At 42.7% G+C, this 22,994-nt stretch overlaps 3 protein-coding genes across 4 annotated transcripts; all 3 read left to right on the plus strand.

Moving 5' to 3' along the window:
- The first annotated feature begins 62 nt into the window (after positions 1–62).
- LOC109473837 (metallophosphoesterase 1-like) lies at positions 63–4,420 on the plus strand. Its single transcript, XM_019773937.1, has 9 exons — positions 63–260; positions 405–757; positions 1,116–1,331; positions 1,701–1,781; positions 2,099–2,204; positions 2,406–2,489; positions 2,671–2,793; positions 3,052–3,192; positions 3,648–4,420. The coding sequence occupies exons 2-9, from the start codon at positions 471–473 to the stop codon at positions 3,804–3,806; spliced, it is 1,197 nt and encodes a 398-aa protein (XP_019629496.1). The 5' UTR covers positions 63–260; positions 405–470; the 3' UTR covers positions 3,807–4,420.
- Positions 4,421–5,741: 1,321 nt separating this feature from the next.
- On the plus strand, positions 5,742–17,857 carry LOC109473809 (E3 ubiquitin-protein ligase Midline-1-like). Of its 2 annotated transcripts, none has more exons than XM_019773880.1 (12): positions 5,742–5,956; positions 12,264–12,378; positions 12,917–13,123; positions 13,557–13,842; positions 13,991–14,104; positions 14,216–14,311; positions 14,444–14,677; positions 14,794–14,816; positions 15,117–15,235; positions 15,533–15,636; positions 15,841–16,069; positions 16,452–17,857. In XM_019773880.1, the coding sequence occupies exons 2-12, from the start codon at positions 12,284–12,286 to the stop codon at positions 17,084–17,086; spliced, it is 2,142 nt and encodes a 713-aa protein (XP_019629439.1). In that variant the 5' UTR covers positions 5,742–5,956; positions 12,264–12,283; the 3' UTR covers positions 17,087–17,857. The 2 variants fall into 2 exon arrangements, with proteins under 2 accessions (XP_019629439.1, XP_019629438.1); XM_019773879.1 differs by having other exon boundaries at positions 5,742–5,911; positions 16,452–17,855.
- Positions 17,858–18,335: 478 nt separating this feature from the next.
- LOC109474027 (T-cell activation inhibitor, mitochondrial-like) lies at positions 18,336–22,394 on the plus strand. Its single transcript, XM_019774234.1, has 9 exons — positions 18,336–18,555; positions 18,672–18,828; positions 19,116–19,242; positions 19,417–19,666; positions 19,835–20,055; positions 20,211–20,305; positions 20,499–20,734; positions 21,049–21,180; positions 21,476–22,394. Exons 1-9 carry the CDS (start codon positions 18,533–18,535, stop codon positions 21,708–21,710), a joined length of 1,476 nt encoding a protein of 491 aa, XP_019629793.1. The 5' UTR covers positions 18,336–18,532; the 3' UTR covers positions 21,711–22,394.
- Positions 22,395–22,994: the final 600 nt, after the last annotated feature.

Genomic DNA, 22,994 nt, shown 5'->3' on the forward strand with positions numbered 1-22,994 from the left:
TCCCATGATCCTCCACAAAGTCTGACCTTTCACCCATCTGTCAGCTGTTAGAGGCGATCGGGTAACATGTTTTACAGTTTTGTCATCTCTTTTGCAAGAACATCGCTAAATTGGAGATTGATGTTGGGGTGTATTGCATTTAAGTGTATGGAAATTTCCCTCATCGATCTTCCATGTGTTGACGTTTCCAAACCAGCATAGGACCTTGTTGACCTGAGACTGTGATTGAGGCACCTTGTGGAACCTTGGTGGAACAACTAGTAATCTAATCAAACATTCAATGTCCTTGGCAGGAATGTGATTTTTATGAAAAATGGACTAGACCTATTTTATGTCCTTGATCGAGAATGAAAAAAAAATGTTTATAAGGATAAAACTCCTTAATTGTTTCTTTTCGACAACAGATTTGTTCTATCTAGCCATTGCTATGTTGATGTAGTCATGGCAACTGCTCCTGATGACAGCAGCTGATGTTGGCGTGGCAACGGGTCAGGTGGATGATGCTGACCAGGAGACAGCTGGCTGTCCTGTGTGTGGGTCTGGGAACTGTGTTCCTGTACAGCGAATATGTCGTCTACTACATAGCCATATGGCAGTGTTCCTGGCCACATCTTGAACTTGAAGGATCTGCTACTGTTGGACCTCAGAAAGGAGGGAACATGATCCCCAGCCCACACCAACCAATCAGGGTGCTGTTTCTGGCCGACACCCACCTCCTGGGGAGCAGGCTTGGGCACTGGTTTGACCGACTCAGAAGGTGAGAGATGTGGTAATCATATACTACTAGTAGTACTTTGCATTGCATGTGGATAGATAAGGACATGTATTTCTACCAGCCTATTCATCCTATATTGAGATGGACAAGTGGAGATTCATCCTATATAATGACTATAACAACATATGACCATGCATGTACATTTATGTGTTTGACAGTTACAATAGTCTACATTATGTGTTCAATGAAGGAGTCGGAGAATGTACAGGCTTTTGGACTTACACTTTTTTCTTTTATTCATTCATTGTTCCTTTCTTTCTTTATGTCACTAAACATTGCTACACAGATATGCATCAAGGCCAGTGTTTATGTTTTGATGTTGATATCTTTTATAATCAAGGGAGTGGCAGATGGAGCGGTCATTCCAGACAGCGGTGTCCGTCCACCAGCCTCACGCCGTCTTCCTGCTTGGGGACCTGCTGGACGAGGGGAAATGGTGCAGCGACAAGGAATTCTGGGAGGAATATCTAGTCAGGTCCAGAAGTATGTTCCGCCACAACGCAGACCTCCAGTTTCATGTGGTGGTGGGAAACCATGACATAGGCTTCCACTATGAGTGAGGATATTTTCTCTTATTCAATATGACTTGTATGTAAAAGTCTTGTGACCATCAGTCACCATTGCTTGTTTAGTACTAATCTTTTTGCATTATCAGACAAGTATGAATCTTTGCTTTAGTTTATATTTTTGGATTAATTCTTAGCCATTTGTGCAGATTATTTCACCTGTTTGAAGGAAAGAAACCATTTTACACATAATATTCACAGGCAATCATATTTTTGGCTCACAACGTAGGCTTGTCATGCAAAGTGTAGCTGTGACTGTAGAAGAATCTGTTTTGCAATGTTAGGGTGATGTTAACTGTCATGTACATATGTGGGTTAAGTATAAGTAAGTTAAGAATGTTGATGTACTTCTATTACAGTGTGACAAAACAAAAACTGTACAGGTTTGAAAAGGCTTTCAACCTGTCAGCTGTCACCATAGTTACCATACAAGGAAACATGTGAGTTGTACTGACACGTTCCTTGCCATCTTTGCTCTATTTCCATTTTTGATTAGTGATCAAGTATCCCTTCCTTATTTGTTGGGGATCATGCCATTATTATATATTCATGGCCATCAACTTTGCATTTAGTAGAAAAGTTAGGCAAACTGTAATTAGATGTAGTCTAAAGTGCTTGAAAGAAAGAAATAATTGTACATGTATAAACAGATTTGAGACAAGACATTCCTACAGAGCAAATCAAGACATTATCAACAAACTAAATACATTTGCTGATCCAGATGATGTTTTATTTATTGATACTTTCTATTTTCTAGCTTCCTGTTGGTGAACAGTGTGGCACTAGATGAGGATGGTTGTTTCATGTGTGCTGAAGCAGAGGCCCAGCTCAAGGACGTATCTTTTTCCCTCAACTGTTCTCGGGTAAGAAAAATACTCTTCTGTATCTCTGAAATAGGGCACACCATTACTTAGTCATCTTTGATTGATAGTCTAAAAAACAACAGATAAAATATTTATGGACTTTTGACACCCACTTTACACTGTTGGTCTTACTACAATATAATTCTGTCAGTTCCTGAGGGTATTTACTAATTATGTTATTCTAATGTTTTTATGGCACAGGGACTGGTTGGTGAGGAGAATGAAGGGGAAAGGCAGTGTAAGAATTCTCAGAAGCTACCAAACACTGCCCCTATTTTGCTAATGGTATGGCTTTTGAGCTCTCAATTCAGATTTTTTCTATACAGTCTATACAGTTTAATTTCTTGAGGAAGACCTGCATATCAGTTTACTCCACCTCAGTTCTTTAGTAGCCTGATCATATACTTGTACTTCATATATATTTGTCTCCATTGAAGTATTGTTCACTTTTTGGGGTCTATTTCAGCACTACCCGCTGTACAGAAAGTCAGATGCCAACTGCACTGGTCCTGACTCTGCACCAGATGGTGAGAAGTTCACTACACTCAAGGTTCGATATGACGTGGCATCAAAATCTGCATCTCAAAAGGCAAGAACAATTTGTATATGTACATGTATCTAGATGTATGATCTATTCCTTAAGTACAGTTAAACCTGTACTAGATTGTAGCGGCCACCTGTCTACTGTGACCATTTGCTTCAAGTGACTTGGATGATCACTAATAGATAGACTTTGTAGGAACAATACATGTAGATTGGATAAGAATACTGACAATGTATCTGTTGCTAAAACAAGGTTGTTGTAGCTGAAACATCCCTGTGATGATTTTGTCTGCCTTTGCTGCAGCTGTTGTGGTGGTTGCAGCCCAGACTTGTCCTGACTGCCCACACCCACCATGGCTGTGTGGTCCACCACCCTGATGGGACCCTGGAGCACACCCTGCCCTCCTTCAGCTGGAGGAACAGAAATAACCCCAGTTTCCTCATGGTGGGTACGGTCAGTCTGAGGGATTTTCAAGCCTAGATGCCAGCTGAATGACCCACATACATTATATATCAGACCTTAAGTTAAGACCATCCAAGCTAAAAAAAGTCTTGATGGTTATAAGATTTTCTTATGAAACAGACCTGTCATAGCCTGGGTACCATCCGAATTTTCGCTAAAAAAATCATGAGTTGCAGAGCAAAAATTCGGATAGTACCCAGGCTAGACCTGTCATACATATAGCTAGAAAAAGAAACCTTTGTCAAGGCTTGACATAAAACATAATGGTCAGTGACAGTATAAGTATGACATCATTACAACAACTTTATCATATATTGTAATGATATACAAATTGTATTTCCTGTTTGAAAAAGGAAAACCTGAACTGATATGTTAAATTGATATTGTTTAATATGTATAATGTGAATGTGCATTAATTATTTTCTTATGTTTTGCAGGCCTCGATCCATCCAACTGGTTATACCCTGTCTAAATGCTTCCTACCAAAGGAGAGTTCTGTCATCATACTTTATATTGTATCAGTTCTTCTTCTGCTATCATGGACATGTTTAAAAGTCAGGCAACGCAGAAGAGTCTTCATATCAAAACAGGTGTAGTACTGACAGAGCAGCAACGGATGTATCAGTACATCTAAATCAATGTACAACAGTATTGTATATGCAATTCATGCAATACCTTTGAAAAGATGCATAACAGTTACCACTGTCTTATGGACATACATGTACACATGTTCTATGCATCTTGTGTGCAACTGTTAATTTTTGCGATGTGGCCTGAGGCTGCTTGTATTGTTGCCAGGAAGAGATTTGGTGGTTTTCCAATAAACCCTGTGCTAAAGGTATAAGTAGATAAGCCTGTTGCCTTATGTGGATTTGCAGCTTCCCTTGACAGCCAGAGATAAATTATGATGCTGGTTGTGCTTTCATATCGAAGTCCATATATCGCTGGATGCACTTGCCAACTGTGGTACTTGTGCTTTAGAAAATGTTGTCATTCTAAGATTCACTGAACATCTATTCACATCATTTTTAGATACTATGCTGCATATAACCTGTCATTTCCTACAGAAATACATATAGATTTGTATGCTGCACATCAAATGTGTTACGTGGATGGAAAGTCTAAAATGTATGCTATTCTAGATAGGGAGCAGGAACTACATTATAAACAATATGATACTAAAAATACAGTCAGGAAACATTTTTTACTTTAAATGTTTATGTAAGCAACTATGAATAGAGCTGTGTACCTAAACAAATTTTAGGTACAGGTACAGGTACAGGTACACAGGTTTAGGTACAGGTCCGGACCTGAACCTGTACCTGAACAATTCGACCAATTTATATGCTCTTCTGAACTCCTTCAATAACAAAAAAAAACATAAATAAACTTGATAGTTAAGGTTTATTCTTTGTTTATGGCGAATGCTCAGATAAAATATAGGTGTTTTTGTTTTCATGAACACACTGTCCTTACACAGGGACCCATTGTTAACCAGCTATTTACACATTTGAGGTCACAAATAGGCATAAAATTGGTGTGAAATTGTTTAGGTACAGTACCGGTACTGAGGGGTACTTAGGTATTTTGGACCTGTACCTAATCAATTTTTCCGGTACAGTATCGGTACTGCGTACCGGTACACAGCTCTAACTATGAATGATGTGCCACATAGTGGATATGGAGCCAGGACATGAATAAATTGAAAGTCTCTGCACTTGTCTTGGGTGAGATTATCATAATATGTCAGTTTACTTGTGATCATATTTATTAACTTTTTATCTATACAACTAATACATTTTGTGTTTGTATATAAGGGGTGCATTTCATGAGGACATCAAATCTTCAACACTAGTATTTTGTGCACAGGACATCCTCTCTGAGATGGTATATTATCATAGGAAACTTCTTCCATTTCTAAACAATGAGTACTCACCAGGGGTAATTCAGTAATGATAGCACCAAAAAAATTTAACTTAGTTGCCTAAAAATACCTCTTTATGGTATGGTGATGAGTTCAGTTTAATGAGACTTTTTGAACTCTTAATGATTCATATATATATATATATATACAATATGAAGAAATGCCATGATGGCCATCTGTAAAATAATTAGACTTTTTAATACTTTTATTATGCAAAGTAGGGCTGAAAGTTCAATTGTTCATGAAAAAAAAACATTTGACAAAGGTTTGAAATTGTGGAACTCTTGTTGGTCCTTTCCTTAGCCTTTGGTTATGTACGGAATTCTAAAAATAGGTGTGAAATGAGTCATGTTGATACACCCCATTTGGTTATTTTGCTTTATGCATACTAACTAAAGTGCAATGTAATTCAGATAAAAAGAAATACTATTATGGCATTAATTTGTTTCTACATAATTTCGATATGGGGTGATGTTCTGGAAAGAAATTAGACAATTCCAAGTTATCCTGTCCCCCAAAATTTCTAGAATTTTCTTCTACTACATCAGTATTCACCATGGCAAACATGACGTTATAGGAGACTATTTGGTATTCAGAAGAGACGAGAACGGGTCTTTCCACATCGTGTGAGATGAACCATGACGGCTAGCCGGGCCCGGCCCCTGTCCCGGGACGCCCAGACTGCCAGAGTTAGACAACTTCAAAATACCAGTAACGACCTCCGCTCACGGACAACTGACTGACTGTCAACCGTCAGAAGACTTCGTTTGTATTGAGGTAACGACAGAATACTTAGTAAGCTTGGCTTTATCCGGGCTGAAGGTACAAGACAATTTGAATGTTTTATCGCAAAGTCGCGTTAGACAGTGTAGATCGACCGATTTTTTTCGGGACGGCCTTGGCGACACACCTTGTGTTGCTCGAAATTTCTGACATTTTTCTACCCCCTGAGCGTAGCTGTGGTCCCACAACAATTTCGTATTCATTACTTAATGATAAACCCCAGAACAAATGTACCAACATGATGAAGTGTAATTGATAGTTATCTACTTACCTTTCAGATAACTACAGTTATCCGAGCATCGTAAGAATATATGGCGTTCTCATTTAGGACGCTAGGCGGCAGCACTTTACAGTCAAGATTAGAAGAAAGAATACCCAGAATGCCCCATTCAGCCTCGGTTTCGTTCTCTCTCATGTGTAGCGAGCTAAGGTTAACCTCAGCGAACACTGGGATGGGAAAGAACTGGGGTGGGACATATATTCTTACGATGCTCGGATTACTGTAGTTATCTGAAAGGTAAGTAGATAACTATCAATTATCCATCGCATCTCCAGAATATATGGCGACTTTAAAGATGTGAGATGAGGTAGTAAAGTCTCACCTAATAGGGAAAAGATCCTGGAGTTGACACTACAGGAATCCCTGCTTCCCCAATACACCAAAGGCATAGATTCCGGTCCCCTGGCACAAGTCCAGGTCCGCCAACTTTACAGCACAGGAAAAACAATTTGGGGTATTCTCCTTCAGAGCCATACTACCGTCCCATGGAGGATAGTATTGCCCTAGCAATATCAGAGTCCTCTACTGGACGATGATAAAACGTTTCAAAGGTTACTGCAGAGGACCAATCTGCTGAGCGGATGACCTCTGTTAAAGACATTCCCTTACCAAGGGCAGCAGAGGTGTCAGCACCTCTGTGAGAATGAGGCTTAAAGATACTTGTGTCTATACCAGCCTCCTTCATTACCAACTTCAACCACCTACCAAGGGTGGCTGATCCTACAGCTTTTTCAGTCCTAAAGGACAGAAAGAACTCCTTGGGCCGATTAACATATTGTGTCCTGTTAAGGTAGGCCTGAATACAGTCTACAACACACAGACTCTTCTTTTCAGGGTAAGCCCTGAAGACAATTTCCCGAAAAGGTCGGGCTGGCCGATCAGTTTTGGTTAACTGAGGGGGAACAAAAGTTACTTTGGAAGATGAAAAATATTCATCAACTCAGTAGACAGTGTGGCTAGTGTACCACACCTATCAGTACAGGTTAGCGCCATCAAGGCGGTAACTTTCAGGGTCAAATCCCTGATGGCTAGAGACCGTGAGGGAGCGAAACTCTCAAGGTATGTCAACACCTTGTTAACATCCCATGTCACCAAGTACCTGGGACGTGGGGGACGTCTATTGAAGACACCTGCCATAAAGCGACAAACCATCCAATGTTGTCCTATTTTAACACCGTCAACCGCCTCTCTGGTTGAGGATATTGCAGACCTATAAATGTTTATTGATTTATAGGCCAAACCTTTCCGGAATAAATCATGCAGAAAGTTAACCACTTTGGGCACTGGGGCAGATAAGGGGTCCAGACTCCTGTCTCTACACCAGGATACGAAAATTTTTCAGGCACTCTGATATTGTTTATTGGTTGATGCCCTAGTGGCGGCAAACGCCAACTACGCAGCATCCGCAGACAAACCTGCACCCGTCAAGGCCTGCCTGACACAAGCCAAGCGGCTAAGCGGAGGCATCTCCACAGGGGATGACAGTCCCCTTGACCTGGTAGACTCAGTACTGACTTCTCCACTGGGAAGAAGAAAGGGTCGTGCTACTGCTAGCTCCCGGAGGAGCGGAAACCATGCCTGGAAGGGCCAAAAACAGGGCGATAACCAACGCCTCAGTCTGTTCCCTTTTGATTTTACCAGAATGCGCTCCAATAGACACACTGGAGGAAAAACATACAACTTGATGTTGTGCCAGGGTAGAGACAGAGCATCCACCCTCCAAGCCTCTGGATCTGCTCGGCGGGAGCAGAGCAGAGGAAGTTGTTTGTTCAGCCGTGACGCAAACATGTCGATCTGAGGTCGAAACTTCAGATGTCGGCAAGCAGCCTTGAACAGATCTGGTCTCAGAGTCTATTCGGTGTGATCGTTGAACGATCTGGACTCTGCATCCGCCACTGTGTTGAAAACACCTGGAAAATGTTCCGCTGACAGGTGCAACTTGCAGACTAAGGCCCACTTCCAAATCTCGACCGCTGTGGTACACAGGGGTAGAGACCTGCAACCCCCTTGGTGGTTGATTTACGCTACTGCGAAGGTGTTGTCCAACCTCAGGATTATTACATGCTGATTCTGAAGATGTTTTACAAAACATTTCAGACCGAAAAGGGCTGCTTTCAGCTCCAGCTCGTTGATGTGGAGCTTGCTCTCTTCGTCCGTCCAGCGGCCGCCTGCCTTTAGGTGGCCACAGGTGTCTCCCCATCCCGCTAGGGATGCATCTGATGTTATGGTCAGGCATGTCTGCCTTGGTGGAGGAAGGAACGACTCCCCGTTCCAACTTTCCAGACACTCCACCCAAGTGGTGAGTTCTGAAAGGGTACCTTGGGTCAGATGGAGTAGGCTGTCCCATCCCTGACCCCTGAACAGGGCGTTGTTCAGATAAAGTTGCAAACTTCTGTAATAAACGGGTGCAGGTAAAACTGCCTGCACCGTTGCTGTCATTTGTCCGAGCAACTTCGCCAGTTGTCGGAGTGACACTTGCTGCAACGTCAGCAAGCATGTGCAAGTTTGACGTATATTTATCACCTTGTCCTCTGGGAGTGACAAGATTAGATGAATGGAATTATCACCATCCCCAGGAAAAACGATCTCCTGGACAGGAACCAGCTGGGATTTTTCCCAATTGATGAGGAAACCCAGAGATTGCAGGAGACTTACCACAAAATCTACGTTCTCCTTGCACTGCGCAAAAGTCCTGCCTAGGACCAGTATGTCGTCCAGATAGATGACAATTCTTATCCCCTTGGACCTTAGCCAAGATGGGTTTGGTAACCTTGGTAAAAAAACCCGAGGACGCGCAGTTCAGGCAAAAGGGGAGAACCTGAAAACTCCCAAATCTGACCCTTCCAGCGGAAGCGCAAGTCTTCTGAAAGACTCGTGAACTGGTATGTGAAAATAAGCGTCCCGAATATCTATGGACGCCATGTAATCGCTTTCGATCAACAGCGATTTTAGATCCTGTAGGCCCTCCATTTTGAAGTGTGGAGCGTCTACATACTGGTTTAGGGTCGAAGATTTACTACTGGGCGCCAAGCGCCAGTTTTCTTGGGAACCAAACAGATGTGATAGAAACTCTCCCTCTACCGAGGGAGTCGGAATCACAGCTCCTTTCTCCAGTAGGGATTGGAGCTCCTGAAAAATTATCTGAGACTCCTCCGGTGAACGAACATGTTCTTTCGGAGGGAAACGCTGCCGCGGTCGCCCCTTCAGATGGAGCCTTAGACCCTGAATAGTCTTTGTGCCATGGGTCTGTTGTGATGGACTGCCACTGTGGTAGAAAAAACCGCAGGCGTCCGGCAAACCTGTTCCGAAGGCCCCAGCGAGGGGGCGACCGCGGAAGTGACCCGGGGGCCAACAAAGGACAAATTAGTTTTTTGTGGCAGGCTTTGTGACCTTACGGTCACCTTTCCCAGAGGTTTGCACTTGAAGGCCACGGTACTGTTGGTATGGACGAAAGGAGTCCTGTTTACCGACCTTCCCTTTGTAAGGGCCAGGTCCCTTCTTGTACCGTCCCCCAGCGTTCCCGGAGGATTGCTGGTATCTGTAGCCCTTGGTGTTAGTGGCTGAGCCAGTAACGTTGAGCTTGTTGACAGTTTTATCTGCCTTCTCAATTTCCTCTATTTTCTGGATGATATCCTGTCCCAATAACCACTTACAGGATGGGATGGTCAGGCGATCATCTTCCGACTGAGCCTTATCATCCACAAGACACTTGTAGCGCGAGTCCACCCACTCGTGGATCAGTCGTCTCCTGAAGGAGGTGACTTGGTTACAAACCATTCCCAACAACTGCCCTGTCGCGTTGAGGTTGGTTGCTATGCTTAGCGCCTTTTCACGTGTCTCTGAGTCCTCGGATACCGTGAGCTGTTGCAAATCATCCAGTGATTTCAACATGGGCTGAGCAGCCTTTAACACATGCTCTTGTATCCCGCAAATTGTGTCGTCCAGCTTCACAGCTTGGACTTGGACTTTGAATTTGCCGTTGTGTTTGACAGTTTTCCACTTGTCTCTCAGTGAAGGCTGTAGCCTTGGAGCTGCAACTACTTCGAGTTGCTCAGCATCCAACTTGTGTGGCTTCTCTGCCTCCATAAACTCCTTGTCCCTCCAAGTCTGGCATCTCTGCCTTTTGAACCAGTTAAAAACTGGTTGGGAAATGCGAACCCCTGCCTCGCAAGATCGGAAATCCTGCAAAAATGCAGGCTGATCCAAAGTAGGGTTGGGACATAGAAGAGAAGTCTCCGCTGGGAGACTTACATTATCATTCTCATCCAGGCTCTCAGAACCAGAGGCTGGATGTATGCTTAAGGAATCATCATTATGGGATTCCAGTCTGGAGGATGTGCCCGGACTGGCAGATAGACTGGCAGTGGGCTGCTGGTTGGCTTTCCGACCCCGGCCGGCAGCTTGGCTGGCAGCCGGGATCGCCTTCTTCCTCCTTATAGCCTTAAAGGGTGGACGGGAACGTTCCCGAAAACGGTCTGCATAGGTCCGTATAAACCTATGTTTAGAGCGAGAACGTCGGCCATGATCAGAGTCCTCGCTGGTGGAAAACGAGTCTTGCTCGGAAACTATGGGTTGAGAAACTCGTTCTCTGGCAAAGCCCTGTGCCTGTAGGGACTGGGCTACAGCTTGTGACACCATGCTATTGATGTGTTGGAACAAAGCTGCGTCGTCAATGACAAAATTCTGGCCAAAAGGTTGAGACCCTTGGCCACCTGGCTCAGTCCTTGGCGGCACAAGAGTGGCACCAAGAAACCCGCCATGTTGTTGTTGTTCGCCCAAGGGCGAGAGCGCCGCGACCGAGGTCGACGCTACATATTTCGACATATCCACCAAACTAGCGGTTGTTTGCGACACAGCCGCAGTGGTGGAAACCACAGACGTGACTGGAGTAGTCATGTCTAAGAACTCTCACCAGAAAGGCAAAAATGCTCAAGAAAAAGCAAGAAAATTTCAAGAGCGAAAAATTGTACCTACCGCCTTAGCGAGCAACAATGAGAGAGAACGAAACCGAGGCTGAATGGGGCATTCTGGGTATTCTTTCTTCTAATCTTGACTGTAAAGTGCTGCCGCCTAGCGTCCTAAATGAGAACGCCATATATTCTGGAGATGCGATGGATAACGTCATGCATGTACTACGATTCTACCGACCAACGTGTCATTGTTGTGCATGACTGTGCACCCCCTCCCCATTTGGGACGACAACCAGACAAAAGGAACTCGTTGGTGTTTCGACCGGAAATCTCCAGAATCAGTCTTTGGGAGAAGTTTCTCCCTTTTTGTAGACTGGAAGAGCCAGCGGGTTGTCAAAACTGTGAAAGTTTTCACACGAGGTGTGGGGAATGGTCTGGCCAAGACAGCCAGTGTTCTTGATTCCGCGATCGCGGTCCGCCACCGACACCAGTCAAATTCTCTCTCTTCCCTAAATATTTCCTCTCCCCCTATCATTTTCTTTGAAAGGAAATGCAATGTGTGTCTAGACCCTAGCCCTGAGCTGTCTACATGTATTAGAAAACAGGGCATATAGCAAGAAGGTTATATTCTTCTTATAATCGACCTCTGCTTGGAGGGATCAGACCCATCAATCACCATAGAGAGAAGAACCCTTACAACTATCCCACAGGGAGGTGCTAATGCGCTAATGATGTGTGACAGTTTATTCAGTCTCGGTGTGTACATAGGTTTGTTTTGATAGCTAATCCTCCAGCAGATGTACAGACAGTGGGAGGAAACCATAAATGAAACAGATCTGGAAGGTTTACAGAACCAGGTTCTAAAACAAGACCAAACCAAATGACAGAAACTGATGAGGAACAGCAAGAAATGATTTGGAGGGTATATATATTTTGGCACAGTCATTTTTCTTTTAATCTTGTATTCTGCTTGTTCCACATTATTTTTTTGCCGTCATCATTCAAGTGCAACGTTTTTCTTTTCCAGCGACTCCCTCTCTAAGAATTCTTGTTCTGTAGCTTTGTAACCTGCTTTGTATCCAGACATGCAGTGCAAAAATCTTCAAGTTCAACCACTTCTGTGATGATCAGACATTTATTTGTCATTCATGTCCAGGTGCTGCACCTGAAGTGAGGATGGAGGCCCTGGGAAATGAGATGTGCTGTCCTGTGTGTCTGGAGTTGTTCACATACCCCCTGTTACTGCCTTGTGCACACAACCTCTGCAGGGGGTAAGGGTATTTCACTTGACTTGACATATATCTGGGTGAAGAGGACTAGTCCTCTCTTCACCCTGAAAAAGTGGCATGTCATGTAGATTTATTGCTTGAAGTGTGCAAAACTAATCTTTTGCTGTATGAAATTGAAAGAGTACAAAAAAGTGATGTTTTGGTTTGTTTTGCAGACCTTTGAAGGTGTAATAGCAGAATAGTTTATCGTGATATATCCATAGTCCTTGTAACAAGTGAAAATTCTAAAGTATCAGTTGTGTCCTGTTAGTTTCAAAGTTTCTTTATCAAAATACTGTTTTCATGGTACAGTATGATATAGATGGTATTGACATCTATACAACAGCCCCTTTGTGCCCCTGCATGTGAAATGCCTGTGCTGATTTGTGACAGAACTTGCTTGACCAGTGTTTTCTGGCAATCCATCATGTGTGCACCCTGGTCAACTGTCAGTTAGAACAACTGGTAGCACATCAAATAAAAATGGCAATGTTTTATTCATGTTCATGGAAGTGAACGTCAAGTTTACTCTCTATTCTAGGTGTGCAGAAGACATTTTAGCATCCCCTCCAGACCAGTATTACAAGAACAGTGCCAGCGGAAAGGGTGAACCTGAACCTGAGGTGGAGGACCTGGATGAGACTGGCAGGGGGTTCTGCTGTCCCACATGTCGTGAGAGGATCGTGCTGGGGGACAAAGGATTGGATGGACTCAGGAAAAATGCCACCTTACAGAGTATTGTTGACAGGTAATAGCAGAGGATGAGAAGTCAAGTTGAGCTAATACATTGTACTCTCTGTAACAGTATGAGGAAATGTGCTCATTATTGTGTCAACAATCTAGGAAAGAGAATAAAAACAAGATTTCATGACTTTTTCAAAATCAACTATTGAAAAACTGTCCTATGTTTGCATGAGACACAGAGACTCTCATAGCAGTCAGTCTGACTTTTCTAACACAGGTGTAGTCTTGTGTTGAGCCTTAGGCAACACATGAGACCTTGAGAACAAATGTGACAAGTATCTGACTGTTGTGTTGAGAATGTACAGTCCTTTGTGTTGAACCACCTCAAAGGTCATCCAGATGTCCACGTATGCCTCAAAAACGTTTTAACAGTGCAGATCTTAAGGAAATCAATATATTGGGATATGTTAAACAAGTTAACACTTTTCATCATATAGGTACAAGCAAGCAACGTCTGAAGCACGTCGGACAGTGGGCAGCTTTGGCAGTGAACCAGACAGCCAGGTTGTTTGTGACTCATGTGAGGACAACCCTAAGCCAGCCATTAAGACATGCAAAACCTGTGAGGTGTCCTTCTGCCCCGAGTGCCTGGAAGCTCACCACAGCCACCCCAAGATCTTTGCCAAGCATGTTCTCGTCGCTCCAACAGGTGTCATTCCACACAAACATTCCGACACGAAAGACAAGGAAGAGATTCTATGCAGTGAACACAGGGATGAGAAGGTAATAATCATGTGTACAAATCAAATCATTGTTTACTAATCAACTTGTACTGTAATTGTTAACTTTCAGAGTTACAATTACATGTAGTAATCATTCCAGTTCTAAACTTACGGTTTTGTAATATCATTTGTATACCTTTCAATTTCAGGTGAATCTGTACTGTCGGGAATGCAACAAGCTGGTCTGCACAATCTGTAGACTAGTGGGGAAGCACAAGGACCATGAACTGGCAGCTGTTGATGAAATGTTCAAAGAACTCAGAGTAAGAAACTGCCTCACATTTCTTTGCTGTCAACATGCAATTTTCATCGTTTTCTAGATTGGGATAAAGACTATAAAGGTTAGAAAGCTGACACTTGTATTCCTGTTGCAGGAGAAGCTGATACTCAATGTCGATGCCCTGGAGAAGAGAACTGAAGGAATGATTGACCAGGTTTCTTCCCTCAGGACCCAGTGTCAAGACATTGAGGTTCTTATCATCTTATCACTATCTTGTCTATTCTAGTTGCCCTTTTCTTGTGTTACTTGACAGAACTCGGTGCATAAACCAAAATAGGTTACATGCGCTCCTTGTAAGCATACCCTTTTTCTGCACCACCAGAGTACTGGCCACCGTTACAAACAGCGGCTGTACATGGACGTTGATGAGCTCATCAGAGTCCTGGAGGAGAAGAAGGTGACTCTTGGGGAGAAGATTGACACGGAGAGAGAGATGAAGGTCCAGGCTATGGAGGAACAGGTGGACGATGCTCTGGCCATGGTGGAACAAGCCAAGAGGTCGCTGTTCTTTGCCAGGGAGCTGATCAAGGAAAAGGAGTGTAGTGCATTTCTTATGGTAATTGTCTGCAGTATTGACCCTTGCCATGACAGCATCCACACTCTCAAAAATGCTTGAATTCATATATTAAGAGTATGGATAGTGAATAATGATTTTTTTTCTGTCATCTACAGAGTGCTGCAGAGATCAATGAAAGGTGAGCTTAACTATTTGATTTACATCAGTATAGCTGTATTTTGGTAAAATGTCAACAAGAGACAAACTATTGATACTGTTACTACTTTATGGTAGATACTTAGAAGTTGTATCTACTTTATGGTCTATTGCTTCCCCCTGACTATCACAGGTCTTAAAATGTGTGCACTACAATTGTTGCAAATGTTCCAGGAAACCCAGAATTCAAACACTTCCAATTTTCACTAGTATGACGTATCTTAATTAAATAGTGTTCTACTTTCCATTAATTGTACATCTCTGTTGTTGTGTTTGTGTGTAGAATCCAGAAGGCGATGACCCCTCTGCCTGGCCAGCGTGTTGGTGCGGCACAGTTCATGCACACAGTGGTGGACATGAGGGAGCTGGGAGAGCTGCTCAAGGGGATGAACTTCATGAAAGGTCAGATTTGTGTTGTAGTTCACCTGACAAGCTGCCATGTGCTTGTTTAGGAGTTTTGGGAATAATGTTTTAATTTTTCAGATGCATTTAGTGTTTCCAGGTTTCATGCTATGCCATGCCTACATGATTGTGCTCTTATAAGGCACAGGAAATTGTAACATTACATGTAGATGTGATTGGCTTTAGAAATATTGTTTTTTAGATCCAAAGCTGATGTGTTTTAGTAATTAAACTTTTGTTTCAGTAATTTGATGAGTAAAGGGATGGGTGATATTAATGACATTCTGTACTATACAGTGCCATCTGCTCCTGTTATCTTGGCCAACTACTGCAAGGTGTCCAATGTCTCCTTTACTCTACACTGGCTGAATAAGGAGAGGGACTTCATCGACTCATACCAGGTAAGGGATAAACAGTACAGAAATGAACTGTTCTTCCATGTCTTAGATTAAGTTTTTTTTTCAAACAATGCTGAATATTACAGGAGAATTACTAGTACCAAGCATTCTTGTGACTTTGCAGCTGCCATTTGAAGTTTTTATATTACAACTCTACTGATACAAGTGCAAGTAACAATATATCTAATATTACTTTTCTGATGACAGGTGTTGTATTGTGAGGCCAGTGTTGAAGATGATGGCTATGGTCTAACTGCGGGAGGAATGCCATCAAGTCAGTCCACTTCACAGTGGAAGACTAATGATGGGATCACAGAGGACCACCACACTGTGTATGGGCTACAGCCTAACACCGAGTACACCATGTTTGTCAGGGGCATCAGCCAGGCTGGCTGCACGGAGAGAAGTCAGCTCATTAATGTTAAAACTCACAAAGGTAGAACTGCTTCACACTCATGCCAAGGCTTTTTTCAGCTCTGATGTAGATAAACTGTCTCTTCTGAATGCTGTTCTTTTATTCTGCACCTCAACATTTTAATGTAATTGATGCTTTTGAGGATATGGTTAGCATTAGATTATGGAAAGCCCATATTGCACACAAATCTAAGTCTACCAGGCTCTCTGAGTCGAAGTAAAAGTTGGATTGAGAATGAAGAGATGGTAGCTACTTGGAGGTATGGAATGCTGTGGTAAACCAAGGAAATTGTCCTTGGGTAAACAAGATTTGCTTGAAAGCACAATTTAATTGGTTTATCCTTGAAAAAAGGACCATATGTGATATTGTGACCCTAACCGTAAATGTTGTACCTATTCCTCAGGTCTAAGGTTCCAGCTGGACCCAGACAGTGCACACAGGCTGCTCCTCCTCAGCAACGGGAACATGTCCATCAGGTGTGATGTCAACGGCAGGAGATCAATCACCAGCCACAAAGACCGCTTCACTGGCCTGAGCACTGCAGCCCTGGGCAACATATCCATCCGCTGTGGGCAGCACTACTGGGAATGTGATGTCAGAGATTGTGCCTCCTATCGTGTGGGCGTGGCGTACTTTGACTCACCCAGGGCCAAGTTGATTGGCGGGAGCGAAAGTTCATGGGTCTTCCACAGGAGCGGGTGCATCAGCTCTGCCATAACTGGGGATGTGAAGCACAACGTCCCGCAGTGTAGCCCCAACGTCCTGGGGGTGTTCCTGGACTACGACAAGGGCCTGCTCTCATTCCTGGACGTGGAGAAAGAGGAGCACATCTACACTTTCCACACCAAGTTCCTGAAGCCTGTGTACCCGGCAGTGGCACTGCTGTCCCTGGATGGCTCCATGGCTGTCTATGCAGACAAAGAAGTACCCAAACAAGAGTTCCCTCAGATTCAAGCGGATTATGGTGGCTTTACAACTACAGCTGGACTAGTTGCTTATGGACCTTCTGCCTATGCCTTGGTCCCTGTACCAAAGTGAACCAGCTTACCTAGTTTATAATTCAGCAATATGCCCAGCAGCCAGGTACTTTTTAGATGGCATCAATGCAAAATAAAATAAAGGGCAAACGGTAATTTACAAGTACATGTACTTCAGATACCACATTCTCCATGTTGAAGTTCTTTCTTTAAATATTTGGAGTAATTCTCTTAAGTTTTCTTGCCATGAGTCTGCAGCCCTTGATTTGAAAGCACAGTGAAATATTTATTGCAAATTTGCAATATTTATTGTTACATTTATGACATTTATCAGCAATACATCCACTTATGTGCAAATGCAACTGCAACTCCAGACTAATAATAGCATATAAAGAAATTATGGTACTAGGAGATCCAGAACACACCCAGGGCTAGACAGGATTATAAGGTCTAAGTTACGAAACTTTATTGTTTGTTTGTTTTGATCATGAATCACAGAAACAGGACAAAATTTAACATTGACTTAGCAGCCTCTCTACATAACACAGCTCCTTCCAAAACATATTGTAACTGATGGCTGTGATAGGTCTAGACACGATGGAAATGAAATCCAGTCCATATCTCAGAATGTCTTGATATTACATGTTTACATTTAAATTGCATACTATTATGATGTCCACAAATGATTTTACATATAACATGTAGTTAAATGTTTCTAAATTCGTTGCTGTTGGGAAGGGCATCTTGTTTTTTTTTTGCAGGTGGGCATAATGGAAACAGTTTGAGTAATAATGGAATTATAGTTACCTAATGAAAGCACTTGAATTTCATTCTTTGATTTACATGTAAGTATTTCCATATCATCAGCACACGCAATAGATGAGCATCGTTGGTTGGACAAAACCAGTATTAACGCAAATGTTTGTCATTCAAATAAAGTTGACTTTCAATTGGGTCTGATGTTCCGTCTCTCTGGCTCTTTACCCTTCAACCTTACCATGGATCCAAGGTCAACCGCCTGGAGGCCCATAAATTATTGACATAATGTGACCTTCATCTTCCCAAGTTCCATATAACGTTAACGGTTACATGTAATGTTATCCGTTAATGTCCTTGATTTTCCTAAGACCTACCCACATACCAAATATCACAATCGATCCAGGCCTTCGTGAAAGGTATGCTGACCACAAATATGCGGAAACACAGACTTCTTCTTCTTCCCTTGATGCCCACAATCGAGGCGTCGATTATTCTGGCATTTCAATTCAGACACCTTCTACCTCAATGGACAGGCTTTTCATGATGGTCGTTTCATGATGACTGACGCATGACGCTCAGGTCACTTTTTGTGACGTTTGACCCATGACGTCAGGGGGGTCATTTGGAGGACGAAGGAAGACAAAATGGCGGTGTTGCAATCGCGTGGCGTCGCCAGACATGTAAACAAACCTGGGCAGTTTAGATCGAGCAACCACAACACGTGAAGAGAAATCGTCGTCTTTTCGTCATGAGTATTATCAGAGTTACAAGGTAATGTTCGTCTGATGGACCAGCCTTCTCTGTCCACTTTTTCCTTTGGGGCTAACTCCACATCATCGATGATATGCGTCGTATGAAATTACACAATAATTTTGGACATTTTACAGATTTCTACGCAGCCAGTCCTTCGTGAGATTGTCCACGAGCACTGTCCACTCCGGGCCGCATGCCCAGCCAGCCGAGGCGCTCACAGCCAGCAACCCTCTCCGGCCGTTTTACTTCGCCGTCCATCCTGACCTATTTGGACAGTTCCCAAGGGAGAAGGTCTGTTGTTGTTGTTGTGGGTTTGTTTACTGATGTGGAATCACTGTCAAAACATTGTGATAAATGCTGCATGTATGTCTGTATTATTTGATGACTGCACATAGTTAGCCGTCCAGCAAGCTTCGGTCTTTTTAGTAAGGAATCTAGGAAAATTAATGTATTTTATGTTTACGGTTTTAGTCGATCCTGAATAAAACCAGGGTCGTTAGGTACGATTTTCTTTCAGCCTCATGAGAAAATCATACAATGTACCCACATATGCAACCCATGAATGTTTCCATACACAGAAGGTGAACGAATCATCCTTAAAGCAGTTGAACGGTTACCTGGAGTCTATCCAGGCAGGCTGTCCACATCTGCCGCCCAGTCTCAAGTTCTACATACGGGAGAACAATGTCAACCAGGACAGTGGAAGTAAGCAACCTGTCACAAACATCTTTTATGTATAATTTATACCACTATAATGTTTACCTTCACAGAAGGAAAACATCTGGATTTTGTTTCTTTTTCTTCTTTAAACACATAAGGTCAATGACCTGGACCAGACGTCTGGAAGAAATGACATTGATATATATTTTTTTTCTGTAGGTCCTGTTGGTTTTAAGTCCGTCCAGTTTACCATACTGTCCAAAGACTTCCTGACTGTAGTGGAGGAGATCCTGAGCTCCTGTGATCTGCCCACCTGTCACCTGGAAAAACTCCGCTCTGCTCAACCCTCCAAGTCAGCTGCCAGACCCTTAAGACGCTGGGATGAGGCAGTTGTTCATGACTTCTTTACCAGACCTGGGAGTCACAGAAATCTCAGGAGATCTCAGATAAAGAAGGATATTAGACTTAGGTATGTACAATTTTTGGAATTATATTAGGTATAGATACACTGGTTATGTGCAGCAAATCAAGAGTAGACAAGGTTTGACGTAATTCAAAATGCAACTGATGCTACTTTACATTTATGTTTTTCTTTTCAAAAGCTGTCAAATGTCAGGTCAAATTTTCTGTTTCTTAGATCATGGATCAGCAACAATATGCCAAAAATTGAGAAAAGACTGCAGCAGAGCCAGAAGGTGCGAGAGACTAACAGGACACTGGAGACCAAGCTGTGTGGGGACTACGGAGTGCAGTCGGTGGACTGTGACTGTGAGCTGGGCTGTTTTATTGTCAAAAGCTGTCTGCAGAGCTTCCTGAGACTCTGTCGGCAACACCCAGATATGACATACTTCCTGAAAGGTACAGGTCTTCTTTTTGCCATCAGTGTTTCAAAATTGTATATTTTTCCAGTGATTCTCAGTCTGGATTTGCATGTAGTAAGAGCAAGCTCAGAACGTCAGACTTCATGTGGTTACATGTGAACTGTTGATGAGACTAATTTACTTGTCATGTAGGGAAAACTATCATGTTCTCCAACAATTACTCTGGAGTCAGTGCAGATGGCCAGATTGTCTTGAGCCATGAAGACGTGTGGCAACATTGGTTTATGGTAAGTAACTATCTTTCTTCAGATAAACTGTCAGGATGTTTGGCTTTCAAACCTGTCTCTCTGCATATCTTTATCAGTCCTGGATACGTAACATAGAAGTGATGTGTTTGTACATTGGGAGAATGCTATACATCTTAGGTCCTTCCTCTTCATCTCAGCTGCATGTTTTTGATACTTGTGTCCTGTTCTGTAGCTGATCAGCAGCCTCCCTCGCTATGAAGCGCTGGTGGAACACATCCCTGTCCTGGAGAAACAGCTGTCTGCGCTCATGTCACACGTCAAAGTTCGTCGGGACTGTAATGTCGCCATGGTGATGGCAGTGTCATATGCCAAGTGGCTGCAGAGACTGATTGAGAGCCTGCGATTGGACGGCACAGAACATTTCTTTTCTGTTGGGAACCTCAGCAAGCACAGGATTGTGCTGCAAGGGTGGGTTGTGTCTTATCAACTTCCTAGCACTTACAGGAATGTGTTATAATGCTATAGGTGTGTAGTGCAGTACTAAACGCATTAAGTACTCAACATAAATCATAATTTATATATTTAGATATGTCCATAAACTTTTATGATACTTTTGCCGCATTTGTCACCTGGTTTATATTTTTGTTATTGTGAAGACATTCTAGTCCCGTCTACCAACAGAGCATTGCACTTTCTGAGCATTCTCTTCTTACATAAATTGTAGGCTTATGTAGGTTAGTATTTAGATTGGACTGATCTTATACAGGGTAACTTCCTTACAGCGAGAACAGCACACTGCGGCTGTCCCAGACAGGCCAGTTCTTGGTGCCTGTCTCATGTCCGCCAGCTCAACTGGTAAACTTCATCAGAAGGAAGTTATCAGACTCGCAATACCTTCTGCAGCAATATGACAGGTGAACGTTTCCTTCCTGTCCTCCAACTTCATTACTTCAGAGTGTTTGGACAAATATCTGTCATAAGATAAATACACATACATTTAGTCTAAATGCCTCAGCTTTCTATTTGATAATATTTTAAAAATACCATCAAATGGAAAAACCATTTGGTCACTCGTGCATAGCTGACATTTCTACCGTTTACACTATGTAAAGTCAACCTCCTTGGTGAGGTGGACCATAAAAAATCCTGTAATTTTTTACTCTGCTAAGATGGAAGCTAACATCCCTTCCCTAACCCCCACCCTCACAGGGACTACAGGGTAGAGAGAGAAGAGATGCAGAGGTGCCAGGAAGCCCTTGAGCTGGCAGTACTGAGAAAGGACCATAACGTGTCCATGCCACAGATGATATCGTGCTGCCAAAGACTCAGACATCAGTACTTGGAGCTGAGCCCAGAGTTGAAGGGTGCACGACTGAGGGTCACACAGTTCTACTCAATAACACAGGATGGTGATGTGTGCATTCCATGGAACTGGAGGATGTAGCACCCAGCTACTTAGTCAGTCCAACTGTGTGGAACTGGCTTCATATCATGTACTGTCTCTGAATAATCGGCATCGCTGCAGTGTTATTTGCATGCCTGCATGGCACCTGAATGGAATGAAGGCTTTCAGAAATGATTTGCGGAAGTAACTTTGGTTCTGAGTGCAACTCAGATGATATTTATTGCTAGCAGTTTGCTTGTTGTGCCAGAGGCACAAGAGTGGCCATCATAATTGAGTGATCTTTTGAAGAATCGAGACCTTGTTTGAATAGAGGATACGCACAAGAGACTGAGATAGAAAACTTTTTTATGTCCATACTATTACGACTGAAAATCATGACATGTACCGGTAAAAATAATGAAGACTGTTCCGTTTTGCTGCCTTAGTCTTGTCCAGTCTGAACACGATGCATGAAGTGATTTCTCTCTATTCTAGTAAGTACATGTATTGTAAAAATCATGTTCAGGTAAGCAAATGAAGACTTGGTAACCAAGTGGATAATTGTGCAAGACCCAAGAAGAAAGAAATCACCATCTATTGTAGCAGATGGGAACTGATCTCATACAACAGTTATTCTGCTGTGAAGGATTTCCGTTCTTGAAATGAGAAAGACACTGTGTCTGTATGGATTGTTGACATGATTAAATGAACACTTTTGTGTTCATTGTGAAATGGGTGTTTGGACTTATTGTACTGTTAATGTCAAAGAATAAATGTGAAGATGAGCAGATCCTATCATACTTTCAAAAAATGGTCGAGATTGAATCATATTCGTCCAAAAACCAATCAAAAGCACCATGTATCATAGAAAAATATCACTGGAGTAGTAGGAACAGAATGGCCAGCAGTACTTCAATGAACTGCTAGAGACCCCTTTGGATCCATACACCAATTGCAATAGTTCTGTTCAAGTCTCATTTAGCATGGAGGACAGGTCTACACTATCATACTAGTGGTCAACTGTAGTAGTAATCATTCAGCACCGAGGACAGGTCTACACTATCATACTGAAATGGTCAGTTGTAGTAGTAATCATTCAGCACCAAGGACAGGTCTACACTATCATACTAAAATGGTCAGTTGTAGTAGTAATCATTCAGCACCAAGGACAGGTCTGCTATCATACAATAGTGTATGTTGTAATAGTAATAATTCAGAACCATGTACCAAGGATATGCCAAAGAATTTTGATACTAGTACTACAAATGTATTCGAAACATGGAAGGAAACAGCTGCTGATCCAAATTGAGAAGTACTGGTAAGATACCTCATTAGAAAAAGTGG

This window comes from Branchiostoma belcheri, unplaced genomic scaffold, assembly GCF_001625305.1.
Source record: "Branchiostoma belcheri isolate BF01 breed outbred unplaced genomic scaffold, Haploidv18h27 scaffold3, whole genome shotgun sequence".
Lineage (NCBI taxonomy): Eukaryota > Metazoa > Chordata > Leptocardii > Amphioxiformes > Branchiostomatidae > Branchiostoma > Branchiostoma belcheri.